Source organism: Panthera tigris, chromosome E3 (assembly GCF_018350195.1).
Source record: "Panthera tigris isolate Pti1 chromosome E3, P.tigris_Pti1_mat1.1, whole genome shotgun sequence".
In the NCBI taxonomy this organism is placed as follows: domain Eukaryota; kingdom Metazoa; phylum Chordata; class Mammalia; order Carnivora; family Felidae; genus Panthera; species Panthera tigris.
Genome location: NC_056675.1, coordinates 26577884 through 26600473, shown reverse-complemented (window position 1 = coordinate 26600473; position 22590 = coordinate 26577884). Strand labels below are relative to the sequence as shown.

The 22590-nt window shown below is 47.1% G+C and overlaps 1 protein-coding gene across 3 annotated transcripts in view; it reads right to left on the bottom strand.

Annotated features, from left to right (window-relative positions):
- Window positions 1-22590, bottom strand: part of SYT17 (synaptotagmin 17) — an 82883-nt gene that overhangs the window by 49494 nt on the left and 10799 nt on the right. For all 3 annotated transcript variants that reach the window (XM_042971999.1, XM_042971998.1, XM_042971997.1), the window contains 2 exons: window positions 21117-21265; window positions 17938-18557 (listed from right to left, as the gene is read on the bottom strand). In XM_042971999.1, the coding sequence (XP_042827933.1) occupies window positions 17938-18557; window positions 21117-21264 (768 nt within the window). In that variant the 5' untranslated portion in view covers window position 21265. The remainder of the gene's footprint in view (window positions 1-17937; window positions 18558-21116; window positions 21266-22590) is intronic.

Genomic DNA, 22590 nt, shown 5'->3' with positions numbered 1-22590 from the left:
GGCCAGTGATGTAATCAGTCATGCTTATGTCATTAAACTTCCACTAAAAAAACCAAAAAACAAACAAAAAAACTTTCCTAAATAACAGGGTTTAGAGTTAGCACATCAAGGTGCTGGGAGGATGGTGGACCCCGAAAGGGAACAGAAGCTCCGTGCCCCTTTCCACCCAATACCTTGCCTTATGCATCACTTTTGTTTAGCTGCTCCTGAGTTTATATCCTTTAAAATAAACAAATGGTAAAGTGTCTTCCTGAGTTTTGCGAGCAATCCTAGCAAATTATGGAAGCTGAGGCAGAGGTCAGAAGAACCCCTAGTTTACAGCTGGGTCAGTGAGAAGTATGGGGACACCTGGGACTTGCAATTGGCATCTGTGATGGGGGCGGTCTGGTGAGACTGAGCCCTTAAACTGTGGGATCTGAACAAACGCCAGGCAGTGAGTGTCAGAACTGAACTAAGTTGTAGGATACTCCGTTGGTGTCTGGACAAACGGGGAATGTGTTGGTGTGAATAAAACACTCCATACATTTAGTGTCAGAAGTGTTATGAGTAAAAACGGCTTATAGGGTATGAGCCTAAGGAGGCTGATTCCAGATTGTGCCTTTTTTTTTTTTTTGGAGAGAGGGAGAGAGAGACAGAGTGTGAGCAGGCGAGAGTAGAGAGAGAGGGAGACACAGAATCTGAAGCAGGCTCCAAGCTCTGAGCTGTCAGCACAGGGCCCAACACGGGGTTTGAACTCACAGACCGCAAGATCATGACCTGAGCTGAAGTCTGACGCTTAACCGACTGAGCCACCCAGACGCCCCAGACTGTACATTCTTGACAACTGTGCTCTTTGGCTTTTACCCCCACTGTCCCCCACTGAAAACTGAGGCTCAGAGAAGGCAAGTAATTTTCCCAAGGTCGCACAGTGAGTATCCCCTGCCTGGGTATCCCCATAACATGAGTGCCCTGCCTGAGAGCTCAGTAAATATTTACTGAATGGATGAAGGTATATGTGGTCAAGTCAGGATTTGAACTTGGGTCTGTCAGGCTTCAAAGCCCACCCTCTTACCTAGTCCAGGGCCTGGCACATGGAAAGAGTCTAATACACCTAGTGATCAATTTTAGAAAAAAACAAGAAAAGCACAGGCATTCCTGTAGCTACTTTGCTCTCTTATGTCAGCTGCCCTCAAAAGCCCTGTTATTAAAAAAATCGCACTTTCTCTCAGCCTCAGTTTGGGGGGGTGGCTACAGGCAGCAAATGTTTGTTTACTCGGCATCCTTCGCCGCTTATTCTGGTATCAGAAGCAGTCTGGCTGTGGTTTGGGTGGGGCTGACCTTGGGCACTGGACCCCACGGGAGAAGTCTGTGGAGCTGTGCTCAAGAAGGTCCCAGAGCTTCCCGGGTGCCTCGCGGTTCAATTCCTCCTTTGCTTCTATGCCCTGTCCCAGTGCCCTTTCTGTACTACCCTCATTTTCTCCCAGAGCTGGTGAATGCCAGCTCCACCATTTACCAGGTTCTCCAACTCCTCAGCCTTCGTGTTTGTCTCTGCACAACGGGACAGTAGGAACATCTGTCATGTAGAGCTGAAGAAAGAATTCAGTGGGTTAACATATGGGAAGAACTGAGAGCCCAGCAGTTAGCAAGCGAATCCGTTATCATTTTACATATCACTTTCCTCAAGCTGGCCAGAGTCAGTTCTGCGGCTGCTTGAACCGAAGTCCCTTCTCTCAGTCCCACTCTTTCACTTTGCATCCTAGTCACTGATGGCCATGACTTGTTTGGCTGCTGCAGGAAATGAACATGTACTGAGCTCCAGAGTCACCTAAGTTCGAGTCCTGGCTCCGCCATTTATTCCGTGAACTTCTGAGGAAAGTCATTCATTGCCTGGAGTCTCAGTTTCCTCAGGTGTCAAACAGGGATGATCGCTGTCCCTCAAGGTTTGTATGATTCGGTGGGGTCATGTTGGAAAATGCTTCCTTTGGACGGTGTCAGGAAATAGGACGTATTGACATGTGCTCACGATTTGTTCGAGTGACAAGTCTTGAGGGAAGGGACCAGGTCTCACTCTTGCCTGTAGCCCCAGAACCTGCGACTGGTACAGGCTCAGTCAGTGGTGACAGTCCACTGAAATCTTCAACCTCTGCCTCTCTGAGCAGAGCCCCAGCATTGCCTCTGAAGCTTACCACGAGACACCGGGGCCACCCACCTGCCAGGCACTTAAGAGCTCCAGCTTTACCACCTCGACCCCTCCCAGGGTTGACAAATCACTTGCTGGCTCATGTTGCTTTAATTTCCTTGGTCAAACTGAGCCACCGCTCCTTAGCTAAGAAGACTTTAGCACAATCCCATGGTAGTGATTGCCAGCAACATTTACTTGGGGCTTACCAGCAGTGAGTGCACATCAACAGAAGCCTTGCGATGGGCTGGGCCCGTGTGAACGCCACAGGCATTATCAGATGCCACCCTCACTGCAACTCTTGAGGTCGCATTTGCTTTTCCTGCCATTTTCCATAGAAAATAGAAGGAAGCTCACCTTCAGAGAGAGAGAGAGGGTGCAGGCCAAGAGCAGATGCCAGACTTCGAATGCAGACTCCTCCATTCACTAACCGCATGGCCTCGGGTAAGTTACTTCAGACTTTCTGTGCCTCAGTTTTTTAATTTTTTAACATTATTTTCTTTATTTACCTATTTTTAAGATTTTTTTTTTAAAGTAATGTCTGCCTCCAACATGGGGCTCAAACTCACAACCCTGACATCAAGAGTCCCATGCTCCACCAGTTGAGCCAGCCAGGCACCCCTGTGCCTCATTTTTTTTTTTTTTTTCATGAAAAATAGGGATAATGATAGTTCCTGGGTGATTTTCAAATTTATATGGAAAGCCCTAAAACGATATAATCCCTGGTCAATGGGAAGACTCAGGAAGAGTCATCGATCACCATTATTTTCAGGACAACCAGTAACTGCCCTAGGTCACTTCACTGGGAGTGGCTGGGCTGACTCTGGCCTAAGGATCTGTGGGATGGCTGGGCTGTACTCTTTATATGGCACCACTGTATACATACATCGTGCCCTGTGCTTTGAGCCTCAAGGGGCCCTCTTGTGGCCCACAAACACACCCTGAAATAAGTACCACTGTGATCAATGGTATGTGGATATTTAACCCTCCAGGAGGGGAAAAGGCTCTGATTTGGAGTATTTGTCAATTTCATACACAAGGGCTGACCTCAATGTGAAGTCCTTTGGCTTGCGAAATTCCTGACAATTTAAAATGAGCTCTGTGAGCCAGTGCAAGCTAGCTCCAGCACACCATATCATCCCCATTTTATAGACAAAGAAACTGAGGCTTAGACATGATAAGATAACTCTCCCAGGACCACACCTCTAGAGGATATAAAAACCAGGACTTGAACCCAGGTCTGTATATTCCAGGGCCTATGCTCTTAGTCACCACAGACCTCTTCCCTCATGGGGTGAAGGAGTGTGGCACAGCAGCCCCCACCTAAAAGTCAGGCAACTGACTAGTCTCTGAAAGCTGTCACTGAAAGCTGTGTGACCTTGGACAAGTCACTCAACCACTCTGTGCTACAGTCTTCTCATCTAGAAAACAGGCTTGGTGCAAGTCATTACCAGTTCCCCTTCTAGTTTATATTATAACTAGGAATCAGAAACTCATGTTGAGATCAGAAATGCAAACTCTACTTCTTTTCTAGGAGGAGAAAAACAGGAAGGACTACATGAAAAGAAACTTCTAGTTAATGTTCCCTTCTAAGGCTCTGCTCGGGCCGGCCCTGGCTGCACAGTGTTGCCAAAACACTGCTGTTCACCAAAACCTGGGCGGGAAACCCTTTTAACACACACAGAGGCCAGGATCCGACTGAGAGGGTCAAGGCTGACAGCAGCTTAAAGAGGGATGCTCATTAAAAACCTGACATTTGCCTTGTCGAGGGCCTCGCCGGTTATGGCATCAGGTGGTGAGTGATCTCAAAATACAATATGCAGTCGGGAGAGGCCGGGGCCGTGTATCACTCCAGGCAGTTTCCAGGAACTTGGCCCAAGCAACACAACTCTGGATACCTCAAATCGTCAACTATTTTTCCTTTTAAAAGATGTCCTAAATTCTTTTGATCTCTGTCTGCCTGAGACATGGTAAGACCAAAGTATATGCCGAAACACAAACTGGACCCTATGGCCAATTCCTCATGGCCTGGATCTTACTTGCTTCCCAACCTCTTCTTTCTCTTTTTGGCTTCCTCCCTCCTCCTTCCCAGTGCACGAGCTCCCAGTCAATACTTACTCAGTGTATATTATATGCCAGGTGCTTTGCCTGCCTGATCTTGGTTAATCAAGATGTAATGTAGTGGAGTAGAGTGGCTAACAGCACAGCCTCTGGAGCTGGACAGCCTGGGTGCAAATCCCAGTTCTGTGGACTTGGGCATGTTACTTAATGCATGCCTCAGTTTTCCCCATCTATAAAATGGGATGATAACAATAGTTAATACAATAGAAACACTTAGCACCATGCCTGTCATACAGTGAGTACTACGTCACAGTCAGCTCTCTGTATTTATTATCTGCCCCAAGTCCCCTATACCATAAGCACTGCATTATTATCCCTCATTTATAGGTGAGGAGTTGGACTCACGTTCATGCAGCTGGTAAATGGTGAAGCTGGGACATTGACCAGGTCAGTCTAACTCTAAAGCTAATGCTCTTCACACAACAATATTTATTCAGTTCAAAAAACATCTACCAAGTTCTTTCTATGTGCCCCAATACCAAGAATAAGTAATAGGAGACGCTGATATTATGGGAAGTCTGGCCAAGCCTTTAGCCGTACATCGACAGGATGCAGAGGGGAACCTTTCCTTTGACCTCCTGGGCCCAAAGCTGGGGACAAGACACAGGGACTAAGGAGCCAGCAACAGTGGGTCCCAGCACCTCCCTCTGGGATCTTCAAGAGGCAGAGGAGTACTGCTCGCAGTACTCAAGCCCACCCCCATTCCCTGCCTCTGTAAGCAAAAAAGTTGACACTGGCTGAGTGGGGAAAGCTGAGGGCTGTCCCTGCCCATCCACCCCAAAGCCGAGAGAGGTGGCTGCCAAGCAAGTCACGTGCAAAGTGACTCACGCCCCTACAGGAAGGGGACACTGGTGCCTTCTTCTCTAGGAGCGTCTGGTTAGCCAGGGGTCTTGCTCGTCTGTTTGACACCATCCTGACGAGAGGAAAGGAGAAATGGAGAGAAGTGGCAAGCAGAGAAAGGGAGAGCAGGGAAGATCCTGCATTCGGAGCCCTCGAGGTGGCAAGAGTAAGCGTGGGGATGCAGAAGGTGTCACCCCAGCTCCCAGACTGCCGAGCTCCCTGCTGCCAGCGCTATATCTCTCCAGCCAGGAGTCTCGCTGGCCACCACAGTCCTCTCTCTTCATGTCCACGAAGCAGGCTGGAGGAGCCCAGGGAATTAAGGGTTCCTGAAGCAGCCCTCAACCTATGACTGCCTTAGGGAGCTGGTGAATAAACGCCCTGGCGCCCTCGCCCCTGCACTGAGTGCCTGTGAAAATTGCGCCCCATGGTGGTAACCTGCCTGATAACACGTCCTGTACAGGTCTCACTCCCCTACTTCCCTTCTGGTTTTTCTCAGCAGCACCCCCAAATAAACTACTTGCACTCAAATCTTGGTCTTGGGGTCTGCTTCTAGGAAAGCCCAGCCCAGGTCACAGATGACTTTCCCATGGCCAGTGAGCCCCATAGAAGGCAGTGCGATTGGGCCATCTGATCAGGACTCATCTTTGAGAGCTGGTCCTCCAGTGAAGGTAGCCCAACAGCAAAAGGCCAAAGGGTACACTCCCAGGGCCAGGGCAGCCCCCCTCCACTCCGGGAACTTCCAAGAGGTGACATCTGCCTGCTGCCAGGGCCAGGTCTTAAACCCCTGACTGCCAAGGTTCTTTGGTGTGTTAGCCAGGGAAACGGCAACAATACCAAAGAAAGAACTGGAACGGTGGCAGCTAAAGAAGAGACATTCACTCTTCCTTCTCTTAAACCACACTCCCTCCCACTGTGAGGCCGCTGAGTGGCAGTGACAGGCTGGAATGTGGATGTGGTGACAAACCTTCTTCTACCAGGTGGACAGCGGCAGGACTCAGGGAAGGACAGGCCCCTGAGAATCCTCCCTGGGACTTCTGGAACTTTTAGAAGACAGGATGTCTCCTCCCATGTGTATGACCTGGCTGGTGGGAGCTTAGCCTGGGGCATCTTGTGGCTGCTTTTGCTTCTGCACAGGAAAGGTCTTCCTGGGAGAAAGGTAATGGAGGAAGGCACAGGTGAGGAACATTCCGACTGAGAAAGATTCTCAGCGCACAACCTACCTCCTAGACCCAGGGGTGCCGGGAGCCCACACTACCACAGACCTTCCTCTCTGCCCAAAGCTAGTTTGAAATGGGTTCTGTAAGCTTTTTTTTCTTTTAAGGTTTATTTATTCATTTTGAGAGGGGGACAGGGGGATGGGGGAGAGAGAGAGAGAGATTGAGAGAGAGAGAGTCAGAGTACTAAGCAGGGTCCGCACTGTCAGTGCAGAGCCTGACATGGGACTCGATCTCATGAACAAAGAGATCATGACCTGAGCCAAAATCAAGAGCTGGATGCTTATTAAAAAAAAAAAAAAAAAAAAAAAAAAAAAAAGGTAGGGGTCACCTGGGTGGTTAAGCGTCCGACTTCACCTGAGTTCATGATCTAACGGTTCAGGAGTTCGAGCCCCACATCAGGCTCTATACTGACAGCCCAGAGCCTGGAGCCTGCTTTGGATTCTGTCTCCCTCTCTCTCTGCCCCTCTCTGACTCGTGCTCTGTCTCTCAAAAATAAATACACATTAAAAAAAAAAAAAAAGAGTTGGACGCTTAACCAACTGAACCATCCAGCCGCTCTGGTTCTCTCAGTTTTAATGAAGATTCCTGATTAAAACAGACATTTTGAGGGCCATCCAAGAAAGTAAATCTCTTTACCTCAGAGTCACGCAATTTTTTTTTCTATTCCTCAATTTAAAGAAAGGCAGTTCCCACAATGACACCTATCTTGGTCACCAAATCAGACTGTTCTATGCACATTTTCAAAAATCCAATCAGTTTGGTGCTCCTGAGGAAAGCCATGAGCATGCCCCCTGGTCTCTAAAGCCTTTCCTAAACAGGCTCCAAGCAAATGTAGAATTCCTTCTAAGGGGATAACTCCAAAGGTAGAAGGAAGCAAGGTACATATTCATATAAAAATGCAGTTATACTTATGAAAGATACAGTCTTATCACATACTCGAGTTACATGGGGGTAGATCAGTTTACAAAGTCATCGGCCAGGGCTTTCTCCTAAATAGATTATATCATGCGGTCATGGGTGTGGGCTTAGAGTTAGTGTCAGGTTCAATTCCCCATTCCAGCTGTGCAACCATAGGTAAGTTCCTCGAACTCTCTGAGCCTCAGGCTCCTCATCTATGAAATGCAGGTCCCATTACTACCCATCGGGTAGGGTAATGTAAGTATTGCACCCAGCCCAGGGGGCTGGGATGCAGGAGTACACAGAATACATTTATTGCTAAATGTGGTCTCTGAATCTTATCTGGCAAAGGCAATATGCACAGACTTCACTTCCTAAGCCACGAGACCCTGAATAGTAGGCAACGAAGATCTAAAAGGCGTTCCTTTGGTCAGAGTAAATCTCAGGCTAAAGCAATTTTCAGAAACATAAATATCCAGCATCCCAGTGTGCAAATATCACTTTTGACTAAACACATTTTCTTCTTCTGAGCGCAAATCAAACACTTCTCCTCAGTAGGAAATCTGGCTTTGTAATAAAAGATGCTACACCCTTACACGATTCAGAATTATGCCCCAATAAGGTTTAAGAGCACTCTAACCTGAGTCTGCTCCTTCCCAAATGGCTCCATAAAACATAGTCCTAATGGCAGTCTGTGTGGGCCACCCGGCTCCTTCAACCATCACAAGAGCCAACCAGTGAGCCATGCTTTAGACCCGTATGCCTGGCTTGGATAGCTGGCCCTTTCCACCTGCCCCCAGCCACCTAGCGTTGCTCAGCAGGAGACCGCATTTAGAATCTCCTAGCACATTCGCCAACTGCGATTCATCCAAGACTCAGGACCTTGAAATCAGTGAGGCTGAAGTCTGGGAGCCGCCACTGCTTGTGAAAATAAGGGCAGAGCCAGCATGATGGCAAAATTCCCACTCTGTCAGACAGTCTCGTCTACAGCACCCCGAAGCCAGAGTTGAACGTCTAAGGGTTGGTCCTGGACAATAAAGATCGTGCCTTTATTTTTTAATTTTTTTTTTTTCTTCAACGTTTATTTTATTTTTGGGACAGAGAGAGACAGAGCATGAACGGGGGAGGGACAGAGAGAGAGGGAGACACAGACTCGGAAACAGGCTCCAGGCTCCGAGCCATCAGCCCAGAGCCCGACGCGGGGCTCGAACTCACGGACCGTGAGATCGTGACCTGGCTGAAGTCGGACGCTTAACCGACTGCGCCACCCAGGCGCCCCATATTTTTTAATGTTTTTAAATGTTTATTTTTGAGAGAGACAGAGTGCGAGCAGAGGAGGAGCAGAGAGAGAGGGAGACATAGAACCTGAAGCAGGCTCCAGCCTCCAAGCTGTCAGCACAGAGCCCAACGTGGGGCTTGAACCCACAGACCGTGAGATCATGACCTGAGCTCAAGTCAGACGCCCAACTGACTGAGCCACCCAGGCGCCCCAAAGATTGTGCCTTTAAGTTGTCTCTCCAGCTGGCCCCTCGTGCCCCTGCACCTCACACGCAGGTTGGGGCCATCACCTCCTATCTATAAGACTGTACATAGCAAATGACTCCTAAGTGTGCCTCTGCTTTCTTCTCTCTTTGCATCCCAACACTTTACTATAAAGACGGTTAAATACAGAAGAGCTGAAAGACCTATACATTCACCTCCTTTATACACATCACCTCACTTCTGCAATGCAGCTATTAATATTAATAATTCTACATTAATAATTTAGAGATAGGCTAGACTTGCCTTATTGCGTACCTAACGATCTTTTTGGAAGGCTTTTTATTTTTTTTAATTTTTTTTTTTTAAGTTTATTTATTTTTGAGACAGAGAGAGACAGAGCATGAACGGGGGAGGGTCAGAGAGAGGGAGACACTGAATCCGAAACAGGCTCCAGGCTCTGAGCTGTCAGCACAGAGACCGACGCGGGGCTTGAACTCCCGGACTGCGAGATCATGACCTGAGCCGAAGTTGGCCGCCTAACCAACTGAGCCACCCAGGCGCCCCTGGAAGGCATTTTAAAATAAGTTACAGACATTGGTACGCTTCTCCCTGAAACACTTCAGGAGGCAGGTCAGTAGCCAGCATTCATTGTGTGTTTACAGCTCTTTGGGTTCGTGTGTGTGTGTGTGTGTGTGTGTGTGTGTGTACAAATGACACTTACGTACAACCAGATGCCTGAACTGCAAGTGTACCATGTGAGTTGGACAAATGCACACACCTGGGCATCAAAGTCCCATCGGGACCACAGATTAGTTTTGTTGGTTCTCAAACCAGTCATGCAGACATGCTCTCCTGGGTCTGGTTTCTACTTAGTGTAATGTTGTTCAGAATAATGCTCTCCTTGTCATACTGTTTGTGACACTCATCTATGCTGTTGTGCGTATTGGTACTTTGTTCCTTCTTATTGCTGAATAATGTTGCATTATATGAATATTCTATAGTTTGTTATCCTTCATCCTGTTGATGGGACACCTGGCTGTGTCCAGTCTGGGGCCTGTGACACGTAAAGCTGCTGAGACTATGTGTGTACAATTGTTTGTGCAGACATAATATTGTCATTTCTCTTAGATAAAGACCTAGGAGTGTCACAGCGAGATCATAGGGGCAGATAAATGTTTAGCTTCACAAAAAACTACCAGAACTTCTTCCTAAGGGGTTACACCACCTTATACACTCCCACTGTCTGAGAGTTCTGGTTGCTCCACATCCTTACCAACTTTTGGTGTTGTCAGTGTGTGTAGCTTTTAGGTAGGTGTGCAGTGGTATTTCACCATGCAGGTCTCTGATGACTAATGATGTCAAGCACCCTTCCATGTACCTATAGACCATCTGTATGTATCTTTTCTGGTGGAGTGTCTGTTCAAAACTGTGGCCCATTTTAAAATTGGAATTTTTTTTTTTGAGTCATTGGAGTTCTTTTTATATTTTGGATACAAGTATCTTGTCTCCCAGTGATTTTTCTCCAGGGCAGCCTGACCAGGTCACCTCTCCTTCTCAAAACTCTCCAGGGCTTGCCATCACACTTAGGAATAGAATTCAAGCCTTTACCTATACTTTTAGCTCTAAGACTGATGTGAAGTGACCTTTTATACCAATTCAACCTCATCTCTCATGCTCTCCCTCTCACTTACTCTACTCCAGTCATCGACGTGCCAAACCAGCCTCAGGGCCTTTGTACTTCCTCAACTCGCTGTTTGAATGCTCTTCCCCCAGACATCCTCCAGGCTGACCCCCTCACTCCATCTAGCTCACCCATTTAAAGTAGCTTCCCCACCCTCACCACCCAGCCCTCCCTCTCCAGCCCCATATCCTACCTTGTTTTCTCTCTTGGCATAGACAGTGAAACATGGCATTATTTGCTAACTCACTTATTTGCTACACACCTCCCTCCACCAGAATGTCAACTCCACGAGGGCAGGGACTTGGTTTGGCTTGCTGTGGAGAACCAGTATAACGCTATGGTTATGGCACTTCACTTTTTAAGTCAAACAGCCTCAGTCCTACAGTCTAATTTAGCTTCAGTCTAAATTAGTTGCACAGACAAATTACTTAACTTCTCTCTGCCCAGTTTTCTCCTTTGTAAAATGGGCCCCTGTTAGGATAAATGAGTTAGCACATGTAAATCATTTAGAGCACTGCTGGGCTCACAGGAGACACTGACTTATAGCTACATTAGAAATCCCAGCCCCTACCAAAATGATGGTACAGAGCCTGCTTGGGATTCTGTCTCTCCTTCTCTCTGACTCTCCCCAACTTGTGCTCAACTTGCTCTCTCTCTCTCTCTCTCAAAATAAACAAGCTTAAAACAAAAAGAAAGAAAGAAAGAAAGAAAGAAAGAAAGAAAGAAAGAAAGAAAGAAAGAAATCCCAACCCTTAGAACCTGATTAGCACCTGACAAATGTATATGAACTAAATACATGAATAATTTATATAGGTACAATATTTGTGTTGTGTATTTACTGGGTCAAAATAATTATAATCTCCCCCCAGTTCGAGGGACTTTCACTTCCAAAAAGTACTTTCTCCTGAGAAGAGTTTAGCTCCATACAGATGCACTGTAAGGGATGGAAGGTCGTAGGTGCTGTGTCTCCACTTGGGCACAACCAAAGCACGACCCATGGGTTACAGGATTCCAGCCACAAGCTGGAGTAAGAACTCTGGTCCCTGTATTTATTTTATTTATTTTCTTGAGAGAGAGAGAGAGAGAGAGAGAGAGACAGAGAGAGAGAGAATCTTAGGCAGGCTCCATGCTCAGCGTGGACCCTGATGTGGGGCTCGATCCCACCACCCTGGGATCATGACCTGAGCCGAAATCAAGAGTCAGATGCTCCACCGACTGAGCCGCCCAGGCACCCCAGGAACTCTGGTCCTTCCTAACACTTTGCAAGTTTCTGCTGTGTCCATGGGGTACCTCCTCTCCCACCACCTTGCCCACCCTTCCCAAAGCCACGTGATCTTAAGAGAAGATAAACTGCCTTTATCCTTGGATATTTTTCTGGCTTCAAAAAGGCCTGAAGAAATATGTATACACCCATGTTCATAGCAAAATTATTCACAATATTATCATACATTAGAGCATTATATATTTAAATTATAATAATATATATCACATAATATATTATAAAATAGGATATCACAATATATACTGTAACATATATCTCAATAACCAAAAGGATGGAAACAACCCAAATGTCCACTGACAGATGAATGAATGGACAAACAAAATGGAGTATATATAGGGGTGCCTGGGTGGCTCAGTCGGTTAAGCATCTGACTTCGGCTCAGGTCATGATCTCGTGGTCCGTGAGTTCGAGCCCCGCGTCAGGCTCTGTGCTGACAGCTCAGAGCCTGGAGCCTGTTTCAGATTCTGTGTCTCCCTCTCTCTCTGACCCTCCCCCATTCATGCTGTCTCTCCCTGTCTCAAAAATAAATAAATGTTAAAAAAAAAAATTTAACAAAATGGAGTATATACATATAAAGGGATATTATTCAGGGGCGCCTGAGTGGGACAGTTGGTTAAGCGTCCGACTTCGGCTCGGGTCATCATCTTGCAGTTTGTGGGTTCGAGCCCTGGTCAGGCTCTGTGCTGACAGCTCAGAGCCTGAAGCCTGCTTCGGATTCTGTATGTCCCTCTCTCTCTCTCTCTCTCTCTCTCTCTCTCTCTGCCCCCTCCCCCACTCGCACTCTGTCTCTGTCTCTGTCTCTCTCTCTCTCTCTACTCTCAAAAATAAATACACATTTAAAAAAATTAAAAAACAAAAAAAGTAAGGGATATTACTCAGCCTTCGAAAGGAAGGGCATTCAGACACCTGCTACAACATAGATGAACCTCAAGGACACTGTGCTGAGTGAAATAAGCTGGTCATGAAAAGACAAACACTGTGTGATTCCACTTACATGGTACCTAGAGTAGTCAGATTCATAGAGACACAAGGAATGGTGATGGCCAGGCGCTGGGGGCTACGGGGCCTGGGGAGCTGTTGTTTAATGGATGTAAAGTTTCAGTTTGGCAAGATGGAAAGAGCTCTGGGGACAGATGGTGGCGATGGTTGTATCATGAATGTACTTAATATGACTGAAATGTACACTTAAAAATGGATGTGTGTTACTGAGATATCACCTCACGCCAGTCAGAGTGGCCAAAATGAACAAATCAGGAGACTATAGATGCTGGAGAGGATGTGGAGAAACGGGAACCCTCTTGCACTGTTGGTGGGAATGCAAATTGGTGCAGCCACTCTGGAAAACAGTGTGGAGGTTCCTCAAAAAATTAAAAATAGACCTACCCTATGACCCAGCAATAGCACTGCTAGGAATTGACCCAAGGGATACAGGAGTACTGATGCATAGGGGCACTTGTACCCCAATGTTTATAGCAGCACTCTCAACAATAGCCAAATGATGGAAAGAGCCTAAATTTCCATCAACTGATGAATGGATAAAGAAATTGTGGTTTATATACACAATGGAGTACTACATGGCAATGAGAAAGAACGAAATATGGCCCTTTGTAGCAACGTGGATAGAAGTGGAGAGTGTTATGCTAAGTGAAATAAGCCATACAGAGAAAGACAGATACCATATGTTTTCACTCTTATGTGGATCCTGAGAAACTTAACAGAAACTCATGGGGGAGGGGAAGGGGAAAAAAAAAAAAAAAGGAGGTTAGAGTGGGAGAGAGCCAAAGCATAAGAGACTCTTGAAAACTGAGAACAAACTGAGGGTTGATGGGGGGTGGGAGGGAGGGGAGGGTGGGTGATGGGTATTGAGGAGGGCACCTTTTGGGATGAGCACTGGGTGTTGTATGGAAACCAATTTGACAATAAACTTCATATATTGAAAATAAATAAATAATAAATAAATAAATAAATAAATAAATAAATAAATAAAAATAAAAGATAAATTCAGGGATTATTATGTGAATAGAAAAAAAATGGATATGTGTTTTGTCATAATTACTAATAATTTTTTAAAAGAAAGGTTTACACGGATTTCACCTTTAACGGCCAAAGTGTCGATTCACTGTGGTCCACTTAGAGCAGAATTTCTCTTAGCAGCAAGAGTAACTTCACACCTATGTGATCACCCCATATGCTTCTTATTTCTCTGTCCCCATTTTCATGATCTCCTAGCCAAGCCTTATCAACAAGCCCCCCAAATTTACAGTAGCTCCATTAGCTACTAGCTTCCTGAATGTCGAGATCAAAGACACAATGTTCAAAGCCACAAAACAGCTGGGACATTCCGCTGTGAGCCAGAGAATGCCTACACGCTGGCGCGACCAGTCACCTGCTCGCATGGGTTCTCCAAGGCACAGAATGTAGAAGTAGACACTGAGATCCTACGCCATAGAGGCAGGCCAGGAACAAGACTGGAGAGTTCTGCCTTCACCTTATTGCACAACCCCATCTTCCCCGCCCATTCAACTAGCCAACAGATGCTTTGGTGAAGGTAGATGTTGGCCTGCAATGAAAATCAGCATTGACATCCAATGGCCTCAGTAACACTGCGTGAGGATTTTGTTTTCTGTCTCCGACACAGGCCTACTTTGCTCAATGTGGATTTTTGTTCAGAACCAGTATCTCCTTTTCTACATATGGAATGAAAAACAACAGAGATACCTGGATATCTGCTCCTAACACCCTCTGACCCTGTGTCTCCCCGCTTCCCAACAACTGTTTCTCCTGGAAAAATGCTCCCCACCCTGCGGGGACCAACCCTGCCCTCACCTTGCCTGCATGGCAGACCCTGCTGTGGTCCTTGAACCTCCATTCTCCCCTTCTTCCATAGTGGGCTTTCTCACGCTGACACTGCACACATTTTGGGCTAGACCATTCTTCATTGTGGGGGCTGTCCTGTGTACTGCACATGTTTACAGCACCCCTGATCTCCACCTGCCAAACCCAAAATGGTTCCCAGGGCTGCCCAGTGTCCCGAGAGCAAAGCTGTCCCTGGCTCAGAACAACTGTTCTGCAGGAGAGAAGCTTTAAGCAGGCCTGTGGCTGCCCAGCTGCAGATCAGATTTCCCAGGCTTGTCCCAACCAACGTCTGGCAGATACGGGAGTACAAAAGGCTGGCTCCTGGCCTGAGGGAGGAAGGCACTGCAATGCCAACCCACGATCCAGAGTCCCCTCCCCACCACAGATCAGCTGAGGCCAGGCCTTGTTAACACCATATCTTTGCTGGGCTCTCACCCTTTCCCTAGACTGCTCCCTTCCCTCCCCTGCAGGGTTTTCTCCTACATTCGGGTTTGGGCTAAATGACACTCCCCCTCTCCAGAAGATATGTTATCATCTAAACCCCCCACTACCTCAGAATGTGACCTTATTTGGAAACAGGGTTGTTGCAGATGTAATTATTTAAAATGGGAACATAATGGAGTAGGGTGGGCCCCCGGTGTCCTTATATGAAAAGAGAAGACACAGACGCACACAGAGAGAAGGTCATGTGATGACGGAGGCAGAGACTAGAGTGACCACCAGAAGCCAGAAAGAGACAAGGAAGGATTCTCCCCCACAGGTTTCAGAGGGAGCGTGGCCTTGATCACGGACTTCTTACATCCAGAGTGTGAGACAGTAAATTTCTGTCATTTTAAGCCTCTAATTTGTGACGTATCGTCACAGCAGCCCTACAAACTAATCCACAGCCAAATCCTTATCTCAAGCTCTGCTTCCAGGGAACCCAACCTCAGACAACTGGCCTGTCTACTCACGGAGTGTAAACGGCAACTGAGCCAGCCAGAGACCCCCAGAGTGTGAAGTCCAGAGCTGCCTTGAGATGGGGGATGGGAGTCTGCTCTTCTCTCTGTCAGTTTCCACGAGACTTTCTTTGAGGGAGAAGGAAGGTGGCGAAGGAGAGGAGGGGAGGGTGGCAGGTGGGAGAAAGAAATTCACTTGGGGGAAACCTTCCTTCCTTCCATCCTTCATTCATTCAACAAATGCCAGGCATTGTTGTAGGTGCAGGGCACAGAGAAGTGAACGAAAGAGACAAAAATCTGTTCTCATGGGGTTTACATACTAGTACGGGAGGTAGACCATAAAATATATGGCCTGCAAGATGATGGTAAGTGTCGTGGGGAAAAGTAAAAGCAGGGGAGGGGGAGAAGGAGTACCTCGGGGGAGGGGGAGGGGGCTGCCATGGCAGCAGAGGGATGCAGCAGACACCGCCTCCGGTGCCAGCTACAGACGGTCTCAAAGCGCCACTTGGGCACAGTATCAGCAGCACACGTGGTCTCTTTCTCTTTTCTGTCCCCGCCCCTGCGTGAGGCTATGGGAGCCCACCTGACCAGTGTGCAGGGGCCAGAACAGCAGCCTGAAGAGTCACCACTCACTCCGGAGGTGCCCTCCTTCCCTGGGTCTCCTCAGTCCTCACTCCTGCTTCCTGGGATCACCTCCTAAATTAACTGCCTGCACCCGCGTCCTGGCCTTGGCCTCAGATTTCAGGAGATTCGGAGGCAAGGTGTGTGGATGTCCACATTCTCTGTAAGTCCAGGGTGTTCCATAGATGTGAAGAATCAGGCTGGCCACAGAGTTTATTTTGTCCAGCAGGTCTCCCTCTTTCAATGGTTTCCCTAATTTCTCAATGGTTGAAAACCCAATGATATTACATATTGAGGAGGATACACGGAAAGCATCCAATATATCCTGATCATGTGATGGGAGGAGGATACGGGATCAGAGCAAGCACTGCTAACACCCTGACCACCACCTCCTGGTCCTGATCACCTCAGTGCACACACACTTGCATCCAGCTGCCAGCTCTAGAGTTTTGTTTTTTGGGTTGGTTTTTTTTTTTTTTTTTTTGCACCTGTGGATGTCAAAGGTCTCTTTATTGCCCAGTGTAACAGGCCAAGAATGCCAGGGGAAGAAAGTTCCCATCCCCCAACTGCCCTCATTCAATGGCTGATAGGAGTCAGTGTATAAACCCCCCGGCTGCACCACCCCTCAGGTGGAAAGACTCTTAGGATGTGTCTAACGCTGGCTTCCAGTTTTACAGCTCCAGTCACACACAGGGGTGGGGGCCTGATAATGCAGACTTTATGTGACCTTCCCACTGCCTCCTGGTATTTCCTCTGGTGTCACCTCCCTAAAAAATGACTTCCTTTGCCTTGGGATTTTCTTCTTCTGGGGAAATACAAACTAAGAGAAGGATAAATCTCTCTTTGTACGGACCGATAGATGGACACACACACACACACACACACATGCACACACACACAGTAGAGCAACCCCTCCAGTCCCCAAGTTTAAAACCCATACCCCAAATGTGAGGCTGGATCATCAAATCCCTGGCCAGTACGGTTCAGCTCTGAAAAACACCTTGGTGTGTCTGACACAAAATAATTCCACCTGCATTACACAAAATTGTCACCCTCAGCATGAATGGACCAGACTGGCCTCCAAACGGCTGGGTCTTTTCCTTCCCTCGGACTTCTATCTCATCCTTCCACCCACAGTACATGCGCTGTCGTCCTCCAGTCCACAGAATGCCCAAGGGAGAGACTCTATCAGCCCACTGGGGACAGAGCCTGGTCCGTGGGTGGTTTCCCAAGCAGCCAATTACATGTCTGTGGGCTGGTGGAGGAAAGAAGCCAATCTCACAATTTGCCTGAAAAATATCCATATATCACCCGTTCTTCAGCCTTCATTTTATTTTTCCCAAATCAATTTCTGAAAGTCAAAATGACTGATCGCTTCATACCCTGGATAATCATTGTCCTTATTAAATACCCCAGCATTGATGACAAAAAAGCTCCCAGGGTGGTAGTGGTTACACGAACCTATACATGTGATAAAATTTCATAGAACAAGCACACACACACACATACACACACACACACACACACACACACACACACATGCAGTGGTGCATGTAAAAATGCGTGAAAATTGAATAAGGTCCGTAGTTTAGTTGACAACGTCAATTTCCTGGTATCGCTAACGCACTCTGGTTGTGTAAGATTTATCACTGGGGTTGCTGGATAAAGAGAACACAAGGAATCTGTGTTGCATTTGCACCTTCTTGTAAGTCCAAAACTACGTCCAAATAAAAAGGTTTCAAAACTCAAAGACAATTTAAATAAAAAAAAAATTAAAAAAAACATCTTTTTTTTTTCTTTTTTAAAGTCCCCAGCCAAGAAACAGCACAAAGTCACCCCCTTACCTGAGAACTGGGGATCAGCGCCTTCCACCAGTGCCCGCCTTTCACCAGGTCAACCTCGCACAAAGGCACAGAGACCTTCCCAATGACACAGTGGCGGGAGAACTTATCAAAATCCACCACCGTTAGCAGCAGGGTCCTCCTCTGCGCTTCCAGGAAGGGGATCTCGAAGGTGTAACGCTCCTCAAACACGGGCTTCTGGGTCTTGCGTTTGACCCCCGTCTGCTTAGAGTTCTTCTGGTCTGGCAGGAGACAGATCTTGACATAGGGGTTGGAGTGGGCCATGTCCTGCCGCGAGCCGTCGTGGGAGATGGGGGGCGGCAGGTCCCTGGCCTCGATCACCCTCACCGTCAGATGGTTGTGCAGCAGGTCGTACTGGGTGCTGAAGTGCAGCATGCCCAGCTGGTACTTGGACAAGATCTCTTCGTCTGTCAGAAAGTCCACATCGTCACTGTCGGAGTCGAGGGAGTAGAGCTGGGGCTCGAACTTTCTGAAGTAGTCATCTGGGGTATAGGTCCGTCTGAGCACCGAGGGCTGGATGGGCTCCTTTTTGGCGCTGAGAACGCCAAACTCGATGGGTTTAATATCAATGAGTGGGGAGCTGGGTCGTCTGGATTCAAGACCTAAACAGCCGCCAAAAAAGAACAATTAGCACCACCACATATGGGGCCAAGCCTGGGCTGCTTCTTGAGATTGGCAACATTTCCCAGATTCCTATACTGTTCACTGTTTCACAATGCTCTTCCCCAACTGCTCTCCACACCTTGAGATCCTCTTATTTATTCTATGAGAGGCAACAAGACGGCATTATCACCTCCATCACTGCCAGGCACTGTTCTAAACGCCTTGATATATCAAGTCACCTGATGGCCACAAGGGATTAGGGAATGACTAATCTGACAGATAGTAACTCTCCAAAAGGGACACAAGTACTAAGAGGAGAAGCCAGGAGTCAAGCCCAGGCTGTCCCGCCCCAGAGTCTTGACTCCAGCTGGTACCCTACACTGTCTCCACTTTCAGAGAGTGGACTCTGGAGCCAGAGCTTCTGGGACTCAGTTTCCCCATTTGTAAAACGGAGTCAATAATAGCACCTACTTCAAAGATTGTGGTGATTCACAGAGCCAATGCATGGAAAGGGCTCGGCATAGAATGTGCACAGGGTACGAGCTCACTCAAGGGTAACTGATGCACTTCTGCAAGAACCATGTTTGGACTTCACCGCTTGTGGGGCGCCTCCTCCCTGCCTATCAACCAGCAGAGTTCACTGCTCCCAAGTTCATCATTTGAATCTTTGCTCATCCCTCTATTCTAGCAATAAGCGCATGGAATTTTTTTTAAAAACTATTTAATTGAGGCACAAGTGACATACAAAAAGCTGTGCATATTTAATGTACACAATTTGATGAGTTGGGAGGTAGGCAGGCATCCTGAAACCATCACCACAATCTATGCCATAAACATATACCATCACCTCCCAAAGTTTTCTCCTGCCTTCTTCATTTATTTAATTTTCCTGGTGATAAGGACCTTTAATGTAACATCTAGTCTCTTGGTAAAATTTTAAGGATACGATACGATATTGTTAATAATATGCACTGTGCTGTACAGATCTCAAGAACTTATTTGTCTTGCATAACTAAAACCACCCCCTCCCCAGGAGTCCCTCCCCCATTTCACTCTCTGCTCCTAGGAGTTTGACCATTAGATTCCCCATCTACATGGAGTCATGTATTTGTTCTTTCATGACATTCTTGTTAATTGCTTGAACACCTGTCTTGCCTGTGAAAATTGTGAGACTTGTGTCTCGTGCATGGTTGGTATTCTGACAGCTGTGTGCTAAATGGAAATCATCCGTGTATAGAGCTGGGCATGAGACCTAGGAACTATCTAGACCAGTGCTATTCAAGAGAAATACAATGGGGACCAGAAATACAAACCACACAGGGAACATAAAATTTTCCAGTAGCCACAATTCTCTTAAAAGTACAAAGAATTGGGTGAAAGGGCACCTGGGTGGCTCAGTTGGTTAAGTGTCCTACTTTGGTTCAGGTCATGATCTCACAGTCCGTGAGTTAGAGCCCCGTGTTGGGCTGTGAGCTGGCAGCTCAGAACCTGGAGCCTACTTTGGATTCTGTGTCTCCCCCTCTCTCTCTCTCTCTTCCCCTCCCCCTCTCGCACTCTGTCTCTCTCTCTCCCTCTCTCTCTCTCAAAAAATAAATGAACATTGAAAAAAAGATTATATAAAAAAAAGAAACAGGTGAAATTAACTTTAATTTGTTTGACATATAACCAAAATAAAAACATTTTAGTGAGACAGTTTAAAGTCTCTTTTATGTACTGGCTTCAACATCATGGGTACACAACGCATACATCATGTCTCAGTTGGGCTTAACCCCCCATTTAAATGGTCACCAGCAACATGCATTGGACTGCATAGGTCAAGAAGAGCCCTCCCATTTTACAGATGGAAAGATTGAGGCCTAGAGAAGCCTCACATCCCCTCTTTTCCACTCTTTCAAGCCCTCGAACTTTTCTCTGCTTCCTTTTTCTTCCCTATTTACTCCCAGGAAAGATCAGACACCAATATTTCCACCTGAGTGGATTTATTTCATGAATTTTAAGCTTTTTCCCTCCGTTAAGTGAATTGCAGGCAGCTGAATGAGACAGCAGAGACACTTTGAGGAGGTGAGAGGAGGCTGGGAGTCTTTGGGCTTTATCCTCCTTTCTCCTCCCCATCCAAATCATGCCATTTGGTCAAACACATACTCTGCACATCAGAGTGGACAAACTGGGGGGCCTAGAGACCAAATTTGACCCACAGATACATTTTGTTGGAGTTTAAAACAAAGGAAGCTTCATATAGAAACACAGATTGCCAGTTTCTCTTTGGAAAAGTCAGGTAATACGGAGCCCACCATCTCCTTCAGTGAGTGCCGAGTAGCAGCTGCCCCCTTCCAGTGGGGCATCAGCTCTCATGGCCGCAGTCCCCACCCTGCCCTGGTAACTCCGGAGGCTGAGACAACCCCTTCCCTCACGTGGATCCATGCGGGGATGCCGTCAGCTCTCTTCTTTTGCCCTGGGGACCCAGCTAACTGGATTTGAATCACGGGCTCTGATCAGAGGCTGAGCAGCACAGGATTGCTGAGCCACGAGCCCTAGACAGTCACAGCAAAGATGCTTACTTGAAATCCTCCGGGTCAGGCTGTAGGTAGACTTAGATGTGTCTGAGGACGAGCATCTTCGATCTGGGGAGTTGGTCCGTGGGGTCAGAGGGACTTCACTGGCTGTATGGACGGAATCCCCATCCTTGTCGCTGCTCCGGCTGGCCATCCTACAGGAAAAGAAGAGGTTTCAGTGGTTGTCAAAAAATCTCCAGGAGCTGGCATCTCTCTCTCCCTTAGAGGACAGACCCATGATGAAACTGTCGCGGATCCAATTTATACTACTTGCAATAATAGAAACTCGAATCAGTGTGGTAGCCCTAAGCTCTCAAAAACACCTCACTTTTTTTTTTAAGTTTATTTATTTTTGAGAGAGAGAGTGTGCGTGGGAGCATGAGAGCGTGTACATGAGTGGGGGAGGAGCAGAGAGAGGCGGGTGGGGGGGGGGTGGTACAGAGGATCCAAAGTGGGCTCCGAGCTGACAAAAGAGAACCAGATAAGGGGCCTGAACTCATGAACCATGAGATCATGACCTGAGCTGAAGTCAGACGCTTTAACCCACTGAGCCACCCAGGTGCCCCAATAACATCTTACGTTTTGCACAAAATATGAAATGATATTGAATAAATACCTTCCAATTTAGAACAATCTGTCAAGAATGTGCATAATTTCACATTCACAGACCATGGGGAGGGAACTTACTCATGATATTGCCACATGGGGGCACCACTTTGGCTAAGTCAAGACCAGGCCTGTTGGTCTTCAGTCTGGAAGACACCAGAAGGTTGTTTCTACCCATCTGATCTTCTGCAGATGGCTTTTGGTGAGGAATGCCCTGGTATTTCAACCTTCACTGTGTCTCTACTTTGATATCTTTAAAAAATATCCTATAACAGGGGCGCCTGGGTGGCTCAGACGGTTAAGCATCCAACTCTTGATTTTGGTTCAGCTCATAATCTTACAGTTCGTGAGTTTGAGCCCCGCTTAGGGCTCTGCCCTGATAGCATGGAGCCTGCTTGGGATTCTCTCTTCCTTTCTCCCTGCCCCTCTTCCCCCACTCACACGCAAGTGTGTGCGCACTCTCTCTCAAAATAAATAAATATCTAAAAAATACCCTATAACAGTGTCACTCGAGAGTTCTTGGAGCGGCAGGGCAAGAGCTACAAAATGGTGCTGAGAATGAATGACTTGAGAACAATAGTTCAATGTGAAGAAACAGCTAAAAAATGAGCAGCAGCTCTGATTCCATGTGCTTCCAATGAGGATGAAAAATACTGAAAGAATAAAAAAACACCGTGTCGGGGGGTAGGGAGATACAGGGTGGTAATTAAGAGCACAACCTCTAGGTTTGAACCCCGCCTGGGTGACCTTGGGCAAGGCCCTTCCTCTGTGCCTCCATCTACCCATCTGTAAAGTGGGAATAATAATACTCACTTTGTATGGTTCCAGTGAACACTGAAGGAGTCAACGCATATAATATACTTAGAACAGTTCT